This window comes from Phaenicophaeus curvirostris, chromosome 6, assembly GCF_032191515.1.
Source record: "Phaenicophaeus curvirostris isolate KB17595 chromosome 6, BPBGC_Pcur_1.0, whole genome shotgun sequence".
Lineage (NCBI taxonomy): Eukaryota > Metazoa > Chordata > Aves > Cuculiformes > Cuculidae > Phaenicophaeus > Phaenicophaeus curvirostris.
The window spans coordinates 46,277,162-46,293,915 of NC_091397.1; the positions used below are offsets into that span (position 1 = coordinate 46,277,162).

The 16,754-nt window shown below is 38.3% G+C and overlaps 1 protein-coding gene across 5 annotated transcripts in view; it reads left to right on the forward strand.

Annotated features, from left to right (window-relative positions):
- Nucleotides 1-16,754, forward strand: part of RBMS3 (RNA binding motif single stranded interacting protein 3) — a 614,750-nt gene that overhangs the window by 275,592 nt on the left and 322,404 nt on the right. For all 5 annotated transcript variants that reach the window (XM_069860070.1, XM_069860068.1, XM_069860072.1 and 2 more), the window contains one exon: nt 13,194-13,252. In XM_069860070.1, coding sequence (XP_069716171.1) covers nt 13,194-13,252 — 59 coding nt within the window. The remainder of the gene's footprint in view (nt 1-13,193; nt 13,253-16,754) is intronic.

Genomic DNA, 16,754 nt, shown 5'->3' on the forward strand with positions numbered 1-16,754 from the left:
GAGAGGGAGCTACATGATGGTCATTATTTGGGGGTGATTTAAAAAAATTAATCCAGTGCAGTGGAAGTAAAGAGTGGCAGAAACCAACAAGAATTATTTTCCTGTCATAATAACTCATTTAGAGATGTGACACTTTCTGGAGTTGATGAATTCTTGGTGTGGTTAAGCTCTGAGGTTGTTCTCATTTCCCCCCTGTGTGCTTTTTGTGCTAAGGACCTGGGGATGACTATCACCGTGTCTGTCTCTGTGGTGAACAGGATGGTCATTAATGACCATGCATAGAACAGCAGGATGCCTGTATCCTAGGGGAAATCAATTTTCTGCAGTGAGCTGGGCTTGTAAAGAGTAGAAAAATTCCACTGAAGGGGAAGGGGGGAAGGAGAGATAAAATTGGCAGAGCAGGGACTGAAAAATACAGAGACTTCAAAAATGAGGGAAGACTCAAAAGACTTTTTTTCCTGTCAAAATTGGGCAGATCTTGAGCATGGTAATCATGGAGATGGGAAGGAGAATGGCCTTCTGGTGAAGCTCTAGAAAGGGAGACATGGAAAGGTTGGGAAGATGACTGCCTGGGTTTAGACAAATGGTGATGAGTTTTTAAAGTGCAGAACTGAATCAGTGCTGTGCGTTTAACTCCTAAAAGAGCATCTGTATTGTGGATGTTTCTGAGTTTTGGAGCCATGCAGTGAAACCTGGCACTAGGTTAAAGCTAGCTGTGGTAGCTCCGTGCACTCCTGCGGAACCAGTGTGAGCACAGACAGGTCCTTGTGTTCTTCACTGTGTGCAGGTGTAGTTGGGAATTCAGACTAGGGTAATTTTCTTCTGCCATTATGGACTCTTACACCTTTGTGTCCCTTCTCTTACTCACAGAGTCTCACTGTGACACTGAGTGTCTCTCTCAGCTTTAGGTGGCCCACTGGCTATAACAGTTGTCCAGCACACTGTAATAGTTTGCTTCCCTCTCCTCTCTTTTGTTGATTTCTTGCTGCTCCAGCCTTGCTTCTCCCTTGGAGATGGGGTGGAGTGAGTTTTTCTTCCTGAAGATCCTGTCATTTTGCTCTTCTAACAGATATTGAAAAAATTGTTTCACAAGGGAGAAAAGGGTACTAAACTGTAACTGGTGTTAAATATCATTATTTGGATAACAACTCTAATAAGAGTAGATATGCTTAGACTTTGTAAGTATGTTTGTATGTTTATGTATCTTAAAAATGTAAGCAGACATAAATCTTTAAATCTCAAACAAGAGGATGATTCTTTTCTGACTCTGCTCAATATTAAAGGCTAAACCAGAGATAAGATAACATTCCCATAAACATGGAAGCCTGAACAAAGGAGCTGTTGTCCTGAGAATGTGGGAATCAAAAAAGAAACTAAAGTTTGAACTTAGGAAATTGTCTTACGAAATGGAATGCTGGATGTAGAGTAATATTTAATGGCTCTCAGAAATTGTAGAACAGGGTAAATCCCTAGGTCTTTCTCTTGATCTCAGTGGTCTCTGGAGCAAGCCCAAAGAAAGCGGAGGACAGAGGCATATGGGAAATGAATAGCTGGAGCAGACTTTTTCTTTTGCTTTAGCTTCTTATTCAAGATGTTGGTCGTTTGAGAACTTCCTTTCTTGATCAGCAGAAAGGGAAAGGGTGGGAAGCTCCCATGGTCTGAGTAAGTGGGAGGAAAGGATGCAAATGCAGTTGGTGAATGAGATGTTTCAGGAACATGTAAATGCACAGCCTGATACTGCAAGTGCTTGGTTTATGAGAGTTGCCCGTCGGGTGTATTCAGGACTGTGTAGAATATGAATTCTGTTTTACATAGTTGTAAAAACTTGCAGACTGTTGCAGGTCTGTTTCTTGTAGAATGTCTTTGACTCCATGAAGACTGTCCTTTTTACATTGGTTTTATGCTTTCCCACTTGTGATGGGATGTTCAAAAAGCAGTCAGCTTGCCACTAGAGATAATAATTGTAAATTTTGTGTTATTAATTTTTAAACCCTGCACATTTGGCAGATTATATTTTGGCTGCTGGAATATAATTTATCCATATAGGATATACTTGCCATTTATGTGTGTGATAGCAGTAGTAAAGTGTCAGACTGGGGCTTTCATAAATCTTTAAATCCAGCTCTTTTTATAAAGCAGGGAATAGAACACAGGGTGGATTTGTTCATTGTTATTATTTCACTTATTTATTTATTTAGTTTCTTTGTCAGGTTGTTTTCTGGGACCCAAAACAAGCAACTGCCTAACAGTGGTTTTTTTTCCCTAGCTGGAGATGTTCACTAATATTTGATGAAGATGTTGCCCTTCGTGTTGCCCACACTCCGAATTTTATTGTGAGGTTCATAATGTTTGTTTCTTAAACCCTTACATCCCAAGGCATGTGATAAGATGGGAATCTCAGATTTCAATTTTTAAAAAAATGTGGGTTTCTCTCCTTCATGGCTGCACAGAGAGGCATGAAAACACAACCTGAGTTTATCACAAAGGCTCAAACTGTATAAACAAAATAAAAGGATATCTCAAGTGCATTTATTTCTTAGTTATTTTTAATACCAAAAGTTAATTATATAGCTTTTTTTTAGTGTATTAAAGAGCAATAGGAATTACCAGTATTATATTCCTTGGCCTTTATCCAGTGAATCAGTTTTCTCTCTCTTAAAGTATGCCTAATACTCAGCATGAAGTCTCAGTTTTTCTGTGTGTGTCTTTATATGGTTTGAGGATTGTATCTCATTGAATTAGTTTACTTGAAAGTACCTGAAGCCAGTAATACATGGAAGTCCTTTATTGAGGGCTCCCAAGCAACTGAAGCTAATGTGCTTCCAAATACAGTGTTTCCAATCAGATTTCAAGATGTATTTGCTGTGTTTTTCAGTGAGTCTTTCATTCATGGGGTAAAATTTCTCAGGAGAAACATTAAATATTTTAATTCTTGCTCCTTTCTCCAGATCTGCCCATGTCTATTTCAGAAAGGACAAGTTACATAGTACATCGATTTTCATGGCTTACCGTCCAGGGTCCTGCCTGGCAGGACTAACCAAGTGTCCTTTTAAGGATAGGAGACACTGAGTGTATAAGGAATGTAATTATTTAGTGAATCCCGTGGCTTATCTAACTCCTCCCTAGTCCATGTTGGCTGTTTCTGGGTAGCAGCTGAACCACAGCAGAGCACAACAAATGCCAGTGTCGGCTTTTATTCTGTAGGAGGCTCAGCACCAAGATGTTCAGTGAGAGAAGCTGGCACAAAGCCTGAGTGAGGAGTTTTTGGTTGAGTAAGATTTTGTTTGTCTTAGGCTCATCAGTTCTCAGGAGTGCTGATTGATGAGCAGAGAGCTACAAGACATGCTAATATATGCTATATTCTCTGCCCCTTGTTGTTATCTTGAAGTGTAACTTCAATATCCAAACACAGAAAATACTGAAGCAACTACTCTATTGGTGTAAACTGGAGCAGCCCATTGGGTCCAGAAGGAGGGCACCACATTCCTGGAATCCAAAGTGAAGCTTTTAATAAGCCCTCCCTTCTTCCAAATACATTTATCAGGCTCTTTAAATGTATTTACCAGGCTGACGCAGTGAGGCTAATGTGTTCAGTAATGTCTGTCTTAGACAGTAAAGAGTGAAGACTTATTTATATAATAGACAGGGGCTCTCAACTAAATATCTTTTTTAAACCTGTTGAAGTCTTTTGTAACAGGTGACTTGATTTAATGCTTTATTTACTTGCAGGTTTTTAAAGCATTTTGAAAACTACAAAATTAACACACAATTCATAAATTATCTATTAACATTACATACTGGGCAGCTTCACCTAGTTTGAATGTTATTAATGACAAAGCTTTCACTTAAGAGAAATTCCGAAGAATACCTGCTGTGGGAGCTGGCCTGAGAGTTGTAGTGAGTTACCCACAAGAACAGATTTGTCCTCTGAAAGCTAATTCCTGTAGTAGTTACAGGCTTTGCACTGAGAAAAGCAAAGCGCTTGCTGAGTGGAAACATGAACTTGTGTGTCCTGTGTAAGTATGCTTGTCGTATCAGTGCTGTAGGGAGGACTTCCCACACCCTACAAGCACATTAATTTATGAGCCTAGAAACATGCTTTAACCTTGAGTAATGTGAGTCGTCCTGCCTCAGTTCAACTGGGCTTCTTACAAGCTTGAAGTTGTACATGTGCATGACTATTTAAAAATACTGTGGACTAATAGCTTATCAAATCCATTTCCACGCCTTCTCCTGAGACTGCCTTTATGTTACAGTTACCAAAATAAATGGAGTAAAAAATCATTGCCTTTAAAAATATACTTCTGGAGTTAAATAAAATTCAAAGAAACTTAAAACTAGGGGTATTCAATCCCAGTCCTGGGCGAACAGCATGGATTTTTGTCCATGTAATTATAAAAATCCAAATCCATGCTCTCGTTGTTTCTCCATGAAGAGTTCAGGCAGAGAAAAATGTGTTCCTCTGAACCACTTTTGTCAAAGTTCAGCCTTTGGAAAATGAATACAACTGTGACATTCCAGCCTTGGAAAGAAAAGAATAAATATATATATATATAAGAAAAAGAAGCAATTTGTTAAATAACTGAAGTATGCATTTTGCAATGTATAAATCCTGTGGAATAGTTCCTCTCAAAATTTTGTTGTTTCAAAAGACATCCCAAGTACCTGGATTTTTCTCATTTGTAAATAATGAAATGGGAGCTGTGTGAACTCAAAGTCTCACTCACACATTTGATTCAAATGGCCTCTGTGTGAACTCTATAAATTCTTTAGCTTTAAATTATCAGTTTGAGTTCACAGTCCCTGGTGGTAGCTGGAATTCTTGTCTTTACTTTAATTCCTTTTCTTTTTAATTCTTTTTCTTTTCTTGGCTATTGTTGGAGAGGAACCATCTGATTGAGACATATATATATGTGTGTATATATAATACAATAAGTTGCAGTCATCGAATTCTTTTAAGAGTAAATTGTTTTAGTGAAATGTCAGAAAATCTGCACAAACTGAACTTTCAGAATTCCCTTGAATAATGAGGCTATTGTTAAATGATTGAATACTTTAGAGATTAGTATCATGGTATGCTGGCATGCTGGTTCATACCAACTGTAATTTAACAATGAATCTCCTCCGTAAGTAAGCAAGACTGTGAATGAGAAACTGGATACAAGACAGCACAGTGTGCGAGAACATGCAAAGGAAATAAATTCTATACAAAGCAATGATATGTTGGAGGGGAGGGAGTGTGTATATCCACAGTATCTGAGATAATTGAATTACTGGGTAGAGGAGAGTCTTCAGATTTGACAACCTGCTTAATTTTTTCTTCCAGTGCCTATGAGCAGTCTCTTTATAGTAGAAAAGATAGGGTTTAGATTTTACTTTTTACCACCCTCTCTACTTCTTTGAAAATTAGAGTGTGCTTGGCATTATCATTTGTGACAGGCTACAGTAAACCACATCTCTTTCTTTGAAGGGTTTCAGATCCCTAAGCTGTCTTCCCCATAATGCATCCTATCATTATACAGAAAATATAGCAGCACTGCTGAATGTCTGGAGACAAAAGTTGCATTTTATTTTTTTAAGACATTTGAATTCTTGCAAACACGGAATAATTAGTAGTTGAAGATGTAATGATGGCCCAGAAGAAGGACTGAAGTGTTCTATCCAAAATCATAGTTATTAATTTGTGCATGAATTTTGTTTTCTCTACTTAATTTAGCAACTGTAGAATATTTTGCTAATTAATTATTAACACTGGTTATTTCTCATGGCAGAACTGTGGGGGGAAAAACATAGCTTTCTATCAAAGCCAAAATAAATGTTAGAATTTTAATTTAATTTATATATGTAATCGTATTTTAAATAGTCTAAAATAGCTTCAGTATTCTAACTTGCAGATACAGTATGAGCATAATATATAGCATTAATTCAGAATAAACTGTTCTTTAGTATAAAACCTGCAGCTAAGAGCCAAGTGTCTCACTTGCAACAAACTGGGGAAAACACACTGTAAAATGTCAGGTTTTTATGGGGAGTGCCACTCCAGTAAGTGGCATTTTATTCTGTCTTGAGTATCAAGAGTGTGACAAATCTGTAGCCTTATTATAAGCACTGTGAATAGGATTTGAGCTTGTATCTACTGAAGGCGATGAAAAAACCTGCCTTTGATTTCTGGAAGTGTTCAATCATGCCACTTAATTTCATTTACATGGAGACAAAGAATCTTTATTTATTTATATTGGCAAAGAAAGGAACAAGGCTACAGGACAAGTTACTTTTGAACTACTAAAGTGATATACTACTTACAGGTCTGAAAGTCCAAGTTCTTTCTGTTTCCAGAACTTTAGTTTCTCTTTAAATTTAGTTTAGTTTACTTCTGTTTTACCTGGCTTAATTTTCCAAATACTGAAAACAATTACAATATGTCTCCAGAACCTGTACACTTTCAGTGAGGCTGTTTTCCCGGAGATTTAAGTATGTGAATGCAGATTGGTTTGAATAGGAAATATGACTCTGTTTCTTGGTAAATATCTCTGCTGTCTTGTAAATACAGTTCTAAACTCGAATGTGAGACACTTTCATTTTAGTGAAGATGAAGGTGAGATCTATTCCTGTGTTTTAATAGCAATAGGTTTTAGGGATACTAGAAAAGACTGCTAGATTTTAACAGCAGAGGGATTTTTGGGTTATATGTATTTCTGCACACATATTAAGAGGTTTATTTGTGGCATTCTCTACCCTAGATTGTTGAAATTTTGCGAGAAGCAAATGCCATTAAAACTATCAAGTTTTCCATAATCTTTAATAAAAGAGCATCAATGGTTATAATACAGCTGCTACAGGACTGTATTAGACCCCTGTGATTTGAGCTAAATGGTTCTTGCATCTTCTTCTGAAAAGCAGGATTTCAGAATATGGTATCTAAATGCAGTATGAAGTAAATGGCGCAATCCATAATCTAAAATAGTCTTTTAGGTTCTTTCCTCCTAACACGGAGCTGTTATTGAAGAGAATGGTATTAACAGTCTTGTTAATCCAGTAGATAGTAGGTTCCCTGCAACTACCTCTTCCTGTTTGTTTCCCAAGCCATGTGCTGGTCTGTGAAAATAAAAGATGCTTTGAATGGTATGAAATTTATTGTTGCATTTTTGTGTTAATAAAAATTTAGTCTTATTTTTTCCTTTTTTAATTAAAAGTAGTATACAGAAAAACAGCAACAAGGCAGCTCAATCTTTGTCAATGCGTAGAATAGTGATGCTTTATATTTTTGAGAAAAAATACAAGCATTGAAAATGTCGTGCAGTTGATGAAATGCCCAGAAATGAACATGCAAATCAGAACTTCCTTTCTTTCTGAGTGAATTTCTCTTTTGTGTGTATTTGGGTGTCATAGGTTCACGTGGCAATGTATTATAGGAATAACTCCTCTCCAAGAGACCCAGCAGCAGTTCCTTCTGTACTTCAGGCTTTCATAATGTGGGCTTTTTTTTCCCTCATGAAATCCATGGTTTTCCTAATAGAGTCTCTTTAAACAAAATAAACCCAGTTATGCTATTTATGTATTAATTCACAAGAATGAAAGAGCCTTAGAGTTTCTTATCTAAATCCAATTACTGCTGGTCAAATTCATCCCAGTACAAAAGTTCCTGATGGAAAAGCATATATTACCTAAATGCCCAAAAATGCAGACTGTTTTCAGTTGGGTGGGTTGTGTTCTGAGCAGTGCTTGAGGCCTTGAGTGAACGCTAACACTGGAGATATAATTATTAAGCTCTGAACTTTGAAATTAGATGATAGCTCCATTGGTTTAACTAAGCAAGGAAGAATTCTGTACGCTGGTTACTTGAGTTTAAATCCCAAGTGTCGCGTTTATTTAAAACATTCAAGCAGTAACTGGAATTGGTCCAAAGCTGTGCCTTGTACAAGCCTGTGCACGTACAGTCTTGCAGATGAGGACGGCAGCGTGTGTAACGCCAAGGTGGCTGAGTGATGAGAGACTCAGCCTATCAGGTCTAATGGCCCTTTTGTGTTACACAACTAGCCATGACCAGTCTGGAGGCTGGCTTGAATGATAGAATAAGACGTGCCTAGCCTAGAGGATTTTGTGTTCTGTAATGACATGGAAAAGTCTGGCTTCCCAGGATAGCCTTTCTTTGTCCCAGCACTTCTTGCTGGTGGCCATCCCTGAGGAGGCTTCCCACCCTGAGGTTTGCCTGGCAGCAGCAGGATGTGTGGCACCTGGTTCCTCTGCCTTGAGATAGTTCCTGCCTGAATCTCACTTGCCTCCTAACCCCGGTCACCCTCTTGCCTTCCCTGCATCCCCAGCTGCCTGCAGGCAGAAGCAGAAATAGCTTGAATCTTTTGTGTGCTGGGAGGCAGCAAATTCACATTGGTTTGGGATCATTGTGGGCAGTGGGTAAGGTTCCCATATGTTGCGAGTGTGGTATCACTTGCAGCTATAGTGCTTCCTTCGGAAACTATCTCTGTTTTAACAGCAGTTATCAAATAACTTCCTGGGAACAACCAGGTCAAGCTTTGTCTGCAGTGTAAGTGCTGATCGACCGCCTGGCTTGCAAGCTCTTGAAACGATCTATTGATACTGCAACTTTGATGTACGTTAAAGGCTTATTCTGCATTGCTTGCATCTTTCCCGTGTCTGCTGAATAGTCAAAAAATGTGGGGGGTGGGGGGATGGGGCTCTTGCAAGTTGTTTTTGACATAGGTGGTAGGACTGAGCAGGGAAATTGTTTCTCCGTGCATGTACGATCTTCCCTTAGTCCTACCCTCCGTGTGATGCGGTGTATTTTACCGCTGTTTACAAGTGAAGTGTTTTTAAGCGACCTTTGTAATTTTAATAGTGGATATCAAATGACTTCAACAGTTTCGCCCCAAACCAATATATACAAGAGAAAGCAAAAATGTTTATGTTTGTAAGAAGATATTTCTGCTCCCAAATTAATGTTCTTTAGGAATGTAAGAACAGCTGGGCTGGGTCAGACAGGCCTCTGTGGCAGTGCCTGGTGTTAGAACAGGGACAACGTGCAGTGATACTGCTCTGGTATCCTCTCCCAGTTTCTGGCAATATATAACTTCCAGGGCCACAAATGTGGTTTTGCTTTTAATTTTGTGACAGGTTTCCATCCTAGAAGCCGCCTGACAGCTTTCTGTAGAGTTGTACTTTGTGGGCCATCAGTGCAGGCTGTGACAATGGGTTCCTACCCGTTCCAGGGAAGTACCACTCTCTGGAGATCTAATACTTTCTAATTTTATTGGCAGTCCTTACATATTATGAGAACCAATGAAGACGACTAGTCACAGTCTCATTGCATGGATGCTTCTGTAATGAGCTGAAGTCCTAGTCTGTGTAGGTGCTGCTAATGAATACTCTTCAAAATACGTGACCACTTGGTTTTAAATGAAAATTATTACATAGAAAAACATTAAAAGCATAATGGAATATAGAAGTTTTAAAGGACTTTCTTAAAAAAACAACACTTAAACAATATTATTTGTTCTTACTGTGCATTCAGGTAACACTTTGGAAAGAATGTAGTGTGCAACAACACAAGTTGTATGTTAGGAAATCTTATTAGTGATTTCAGTTCAGATATTTAGTAGACACATTCTTGAGGTAGCCATCTTAGAGATTTATTACATGTGTTCTCTTGGATACTGTGAAGCAGTAGGCTATCCTTACTGATAAAGTCATTATATTGAAAGGCTGGTAATAAGGCATTGAGATGAACTCAGTTCTGGAATTATCTGACTGGGATTTTTGATGCAAAATCTTTGAAAGAATACATCTGTGCAATGTAACTTGGGAGGAAATTAAACAGTGCTCCCATTTTCTCACATCACGCTGATCCATACCTGGTGGTTTTCACATTTATGATTCCAGTAGTATGCAGAACAGAGGTGTGGAGGCTGTTGGATTTTATAGTAGTTTCTCTTTAAGTATAAGAAAACAAGAGGCTAGCTCTTGTGATGCACTTTATCCTTATTTCTGTGGGTGTTCCCATTGAAGAATACATTTTTGGTACTTCTGGGTGAATCAAATAGCAGCAAAAGGTCACACAAGCTGAAAGCCAAACATCTTTGGAGAGGAGACATAACTTGATACCACTCTCCATACATGCAAGAAAACAATATGACTACATTTGTAGGAACCATATACCTTCCTAATTTCATGCAACACACAGACTAACATTCTTCATCAGAACTGATGTTCTGATTACTGTAAAATAATTACTTGAAATATTTAGGGAAACAGTGTCCAAATTAATTCCAATTACTTTCTTGTGGTAACGCTCAAGATTTATAGCGGTAGATTAAAATGCTTGCATATGGCTAATTGCCTGTAACAGTGTTTGTTACTGTGGTGCCTCTTACCACTCTGATGTTTGTTGTTGCAAACATGAAGCTGTGCACATAACTCTACGTGGTGGAGGAAACCTCCTCTTAACTGAACAGAATTACTTCTGTGACTGAAGTCTCTAGTGTAACTAAGTTTTAGGAGGTTTACAGTATGTAGCAAGTAACTCTGGGAAATCGGTAATAAAAACACTGCAACCACAAATGCCTCTCTCTGCTGGCCAGAAATGTTAACCTTTAGCTCTCATGTGTCTTGGATGAAACAACATATCAATTCATTAGGAACGGTTGGATGTTAGTTTTTGTTGGGGATGTAGGTTAGCTAGTGATTTTTGTTGGTTTCTTTTTTTTTTTCCATTTATCTGTCAGAGGCCCTTTAGTGCACAAGATAGCCATGTTTTTTTCATGTTTTTCATGTGTTAGATTTTAAATCTAAATAAATCAAATAAATGAAGATACACTGTACGGGCCAAATTTCCTGCTGGGTAAGTTGGCCCACTGAACAACCGTAAATCAGACTGGCAGAGATCTGGCTTTGCTAAAATTAAGATATGTGGTCTGATGTGTTTGAGGCCAAAGTCAACTTCAGGTATTGCTATGAAGAATTATAAAATTAAGTGGAACATAAGTGAGTGTAAAGGCCCCAATTCCAGAAACACCTGAGGTTAGAAAAGCATGTGATTTCATGGTTAACATTAAATCTGTTCTGTATGTGTTTGGAGTGGAGCCAGCTATGGGAAAATAGACTTACATCTACCTGCCCATGTACCCATCATGATGAAGTTTACAGTGGATTGCCCCTGCCTTCAGACCACAAAATCCAGCCTATCTACAGAGCCAGTAAGAAAAAGAGGATGTGTGGTGGAGAGGAGAGTTTGTGATTTTTTTAATTTTTTGTTTCTTTGTTTGTAGCTCAAAGATGGCTAAATTGGAGCTTAATTTAAATTGCACAAACTCTTTATGCCTTTGGGTCAGTTCACCCTTCTTCTGACTGTTTTCAGTCTGAAATAAAACAAAGCAATACATGTTTTTCCTCCCTAAAATGGAAGTCAAGTGGGAACAAATGATTTTGTGGGTTCTTATGGAAAGGAAAACCAGTGAAAATGGAAAATCTCACTTTGCATCAGTCATGAAAACAGAGTAGAGAGAGTTAGAGACAGTGGCCTTTAGAGTTGAGTGGTTACATGCCACTTACAATGTGGAAACTTCAGCTGAGAACTTTCTACCAGGCAGAAAAATGCCTCAAGTCTTTGTTGGTACTGAAGATTATGTTCAGGCAGGCTTTGCCCAGCCTTTCTCATTGATGCTGCTCTCCCTTCATGAGGTATTTGTTTCCTGGTTCCCAGACTGAAACCCAAAGGTACCTTTTTCTGTGTGACTAATAGCACCACTACCCTCTTGGCTCCTGTCCTTTTTTTTTTTTTGTCTTTTTTTTTTAAGGTTTTTCTTTTTTAATTATATAGGTTTTTGGGGTTTTTTCCTCGTTTGCTGCATACGTTTACGGACAGGTAGGACAGAGAAGACTATGGGCTTGCATAGGTAGTATGGTGCTCTACCTGCCTTTAGAGTTGTTTTTTGTATAGTTGGAGACATGTTTTTATTCCTGAAGCATAGAAAGGAATTGCAGCAAGGTCTTCCACATCCAGGTTTCTGGACTTCAAGCAGAAGTCGCTAACACCAAATTTATATTGTTGTTTTTAAAGATTAAACAAATAAAAATTGGTCTGCCATGCATTTCAGTGATCTATAATTGATGAACTGTTGGTTATTTTCCATAGGTGTTGCTTTGCCATTAAAAGATACAATTTTATTATAATCTTTTCTCGTAATACATCCTTCATTGATGGCAAAAGTGGTGTTCCATGGAAGTCTTCCAAATAAAAGCCCAATCTATCAGAGTACTGGCAATGCTTTTGTAAAAAATCTGTGAAAAGACATTTTAGAGCAAGCTCTCTTCAGTAAAGCAGAGTCCAAGACATATCTGTGACTTGAAAAGTAAAATTGTTTTCCTTATTCTCCTGAAGTCTCATATTCATCCATAAATGACCATGTATGATCTTTCACCAGGGTTTTGTGATACTTGCTATTAAGACTTCAATTTCAATCTTAGTCTCTGTGAGGTAAAGACAGATACCTATTTTATGGTCTAGTTGCTTAACGCAGCAAGTTGTAGCTGCCTAAATTCCCTCTTTATCAGGCAGGTTGTGGTGCAGTGCCATATCATCGATAGGAGGCAATGTAAGTTCAAATAAGTATTAATACTCATCTCAGAAAGAGCTAGAAGATGCACCTAAACCTCAGAGTTTCTGTTTACCTAAAACAGAACTTCAGAGTGTATGCGTGCAGGTATGGATGCACACATGAACACAGTTGTGTGTGCATGCACGTAAAAAAAATGGCCATACCTTCTGCAGTTTTGTTAATCCTGGAGGAATCTGGTCCATCTGTATCAAAACAAACTTTTTTTGGCAGCTACACATTTTTTAAAAATATTTTAAGCAAACCTAATCAATTGAACTGAAGAGACCTCTTTACTAGTGTTGATGTCCTAAAATTCTTATTGTAATCAGCATTTACGCTAACAGTCTAGCACAGTGACCAGAGGCGAATGGCAGTGTGTGTCAAACGAGCAGGTGCTTTTCAGGTAAACTCAAAAGATGTTTGTTGAACTGTAACAGTAGAAGAAGCCTCTCCAAGAGTATTGGGGAAAACATTTTTCAAGAGTCTAGATCTCTTCGTAGTATGTGTGTTATATATGTGGGAAAATACCTATGTGCATTATTGAAATATAATAACAAGTATTTCTGTTTTTTATTTTCTCCATAGGTATGGGAAAATAGTATCCACAAAGGCAATTCTTGACAAAAACACAAATCAGTGCAAAGGTACGTGCAAAATGTCCACCCTGTGGAGTTCATTGTCTGTTTGAATGATTGACTGGTGGCTTGACTGCCAAGGCTTTGGCTCCAACTGTGCAATCAACATAATGTACGGTATATTACAAACATATTTAATAATGCCAAGGCTTTGAGTTGTGTTTCCAGTAACATTGCTCATTAATTTTTTTCATTAACAAATAAAATGAAAATCACAAATCAGAACAAGTATCAAATTGCTTCGGCAGAAAAGTAAATTACCTTCTAACCACATAGTGCTGTTTGATTTGAATGATATCATCAGTGATGCAAATTGATTTCCTATATAAAAATGAGAAACCTTTAGGAAAAGTTTCCCAAGCAAAACCTGGTTTAATTTTTCTATTTTTGTGAAGTCTTGGCCTACACTAATAGAAGAAGAAAAAGGTATTCCTTGACACAAATAGATCCACAAGTTGTGATGCCAAGATACAGAGATGATTCCTCTTTCACTTTTGTGTTCTTAATTTGTCTGCTAATTTGTGAAAATGTTTTTAGTGAAATATAGTACGTTTTGTGTGTGTGTGTGGCTGTATTTGTCTAGGTAAATATTGACAAACATTTCTAGTGGTATCTTAGGACTAGAATTGTTTTTCATATACCAGTCTGAAGAGCCATCAAGTCTCTATGGGAGAAGGTCTGCTTTAAAATGACTCTCTAACTTTACACTGGTGGTACAGAATGCTCTTGGAGTAATAAGATTTAGAGTAGGTTCTTCTGATAAGGAGCACATTTTGGACAGCATTTCTGCATGAATTAATAAGAAGAAAAAACACTGCAGTACAGGGATATCTTACAAGGGCCCAGACAGGGTCTGAAGAGAAGCAACAGAGAAAGACATTGGGGGAATTTACAAGATGGGACAAAATTCTTGCAGTTTGTACAAGTGTGCGCCTTTACCTATTGCTTGCCACAACAACAGTCGTTAGTCAGGCAAGAGAAAAGTAGTCTGGAAGACTGCAGTTCTAGTCTTACAAAACTTGACCAGCCCGATCAGTCATGGGTCATCATCAGGAATGGGACTGCCATGCATTTGCTAGACATGCATTTTCCTTCCTTGGAGCACTGTTCCTGCAGACTTCTGATAACATCAGTGGTTTATTCTATGGTTTGGTTGTTTTTTTTTTCATTGTTGTTGTTTTGATTGTATTATGAAAGAATATTCTTGTGGGAAGATGGGCTGGACCACATTCAGAAAGCCCTGGCCTGGTGGCTGGTGGTGCACAGATGTGAGTGCTGCAGTTTCAAGGATGGGAGGTGGTGGACATGCCCAACTGCTGCTGCGTGGCCAGGAGATTTGAATTTTGGCAACAAGGTGCTGCGTGGGGAGCTGTATGGAGTGGAGGACTTGCAGCATGACGAGCTTACAAAGAATCTGAGTAGATCAAATGGTCTCTAAGGGGGTTTTACAAGGAGGAAGAGCATCACAGTGTGATAGGAAGGGCTTTGGGGTAGGAACATTTGGGGATGACGCTTTAGGGCAGGAAGGAATTTGGACTGAGGCCAGGAAGAGCTGAAGAGGTCTGGGCTGCTCCTGTGAGGGATGTGAATTGGGAAGCCTGTGATCAGATAGATTTGAGTTGCTCTGGGACCACTCTTCACTGTCTTATATTCCAATGAAGATCTTCCTTTGAGGACAAGACCGTCCTTTCCCACTACCATAAAAGACTGAGGTGTTCTCTGTTTTCTCATGTGTCAACTCTATGTTTTTTTCATCTTTTTTTCTGAAATATGTCTGTCTGAAATGGCAACACAAATCAAGCAGATGGAGTTGGATTTGAAATGAACTGTATGTTGAACAATGAGGTGAAATCCACATTACAGAGAAATTTGTCTCAGCTGATCTTAGTTGTCCAAAACCACAGTGTTGTCAATGCGGATGCTTCAGCTCAGTTCCTAAAGGTTGGTGGAGAGAATCTGGGGGAAGCATGCTTGATAATTAGCCTTAACTTTTTGTTTTGTTTTTTTAAATGCATTTTTGACTAGTAACAAATTTCACAGGCGTGCTACCATGTGATTAGAACTTCCATCCATTCCCATTTCCATCAGTAAACAAGGAAAGAATGAACCTGTTTTGCGAAACACAGAATGTGAAGTGAAAATATGAATGGTAGAATTTCAAGAAATAAAAACATCTGGGTTTAGTGTTCTTTAAATTGTATTTAGCTTTGAGATTATTATAGTAGGGGCCATATAAGGGTGAGTTGGAATTTTGTAAAAATTTGCTTTCACACTGTTGTATTACACTGTAGGTCAAAGATATTATTTGTATTTTCAAAGATGGACTTATATGACCTAAATCATGCCATTAAAAATAGTAAACATGATTTGATTTATTAACAGTGTGCTGCTTCGTGACATAAAAGAATAGACCTTTTGCTGCTTTAAATGCTCGGTACAATTTCCTTCCTCTTCAGTAAGGGAGCCAAAAACAAAAAGAGGGGGGCAGAGCTTCCCAGGAATCAGAAACAGAAAGGACCTGAAGAGGTCAGCTAGCCCATTCCTCTGCCTCAGGGCAGGATCAGTTCTGACCCACTGCTGAGGGGTGTTTCTGTGCTCAAAGGTCTCCAGCAGTGGAGATTTCTTGAGCTCCTCAGGCAATCTGTGATAGTGCTCCCTCTCCTCGCTATAATGAAGTGTTTCCTAATGTCTAACCCAAATATCCCTTGATGCAATTTAAGCCTATTGCTTCTTGTCTTACCCCCAGTGGACATGTTGAACAGTGTATTCCTTTTCTCTTTGCAGCAAACAGATATTTGAAGACTTCTATGTAATTGTTATATCTTTTCCTTAGACTAAGTACTAGGTCTTTCACTTTTTCATTAAAACCAATTTGCTTTAAGTTTCTGATTGTGTTGCTCTTTGCTCATCTCTATTAGCTCACGTCTTCCTTGAAGACTTCAGAGTCAGGCACATCATGTTAGATGGCTTAAATCTTACCAATTTCAATAGGGTGGAGAGGTTATTTCATTTGTCTTCTGTGTGATCATATGAGTCTCCTTTTTGGTGCTATATTCATGTAAGTTAGTGTATATTTAAAATATAGGTATATTTCTGAGGCATAGGGTGTTGCGTGAGAACAGTAGCGCTGATTTGTGCTAAGAGATTTTCTGCAGCCCCTAGTTCTGTTATTCTTTTCTCTAGCGCTGCTGCCAGACAGGCATTCCTTATTGTGTGTTCCGCTCTTTGCTGTTGGTTATTCCCTCCTAAGGCTAGTACTTTTCATTTGTCTGTATTGAATTTTACTCTATTTTTTTCCCAGCAACTCCTTAATTTGCTAAGGTTATTCTTGAATCTTAAGTCTCCAGAGCGCTTGCAGCACTTACCTCTTTGCTATCCTCTTCAGAGTTAATAAATGATTTCTGTAATCCACTGGACAAGATAATTTGGAAAAGACTGAATAATAACAGACCGGAGAAGACTTTTTCCAGAAGTTGAAACTAGGTTAAAGTGTTTCTAAATCACTGGGAAC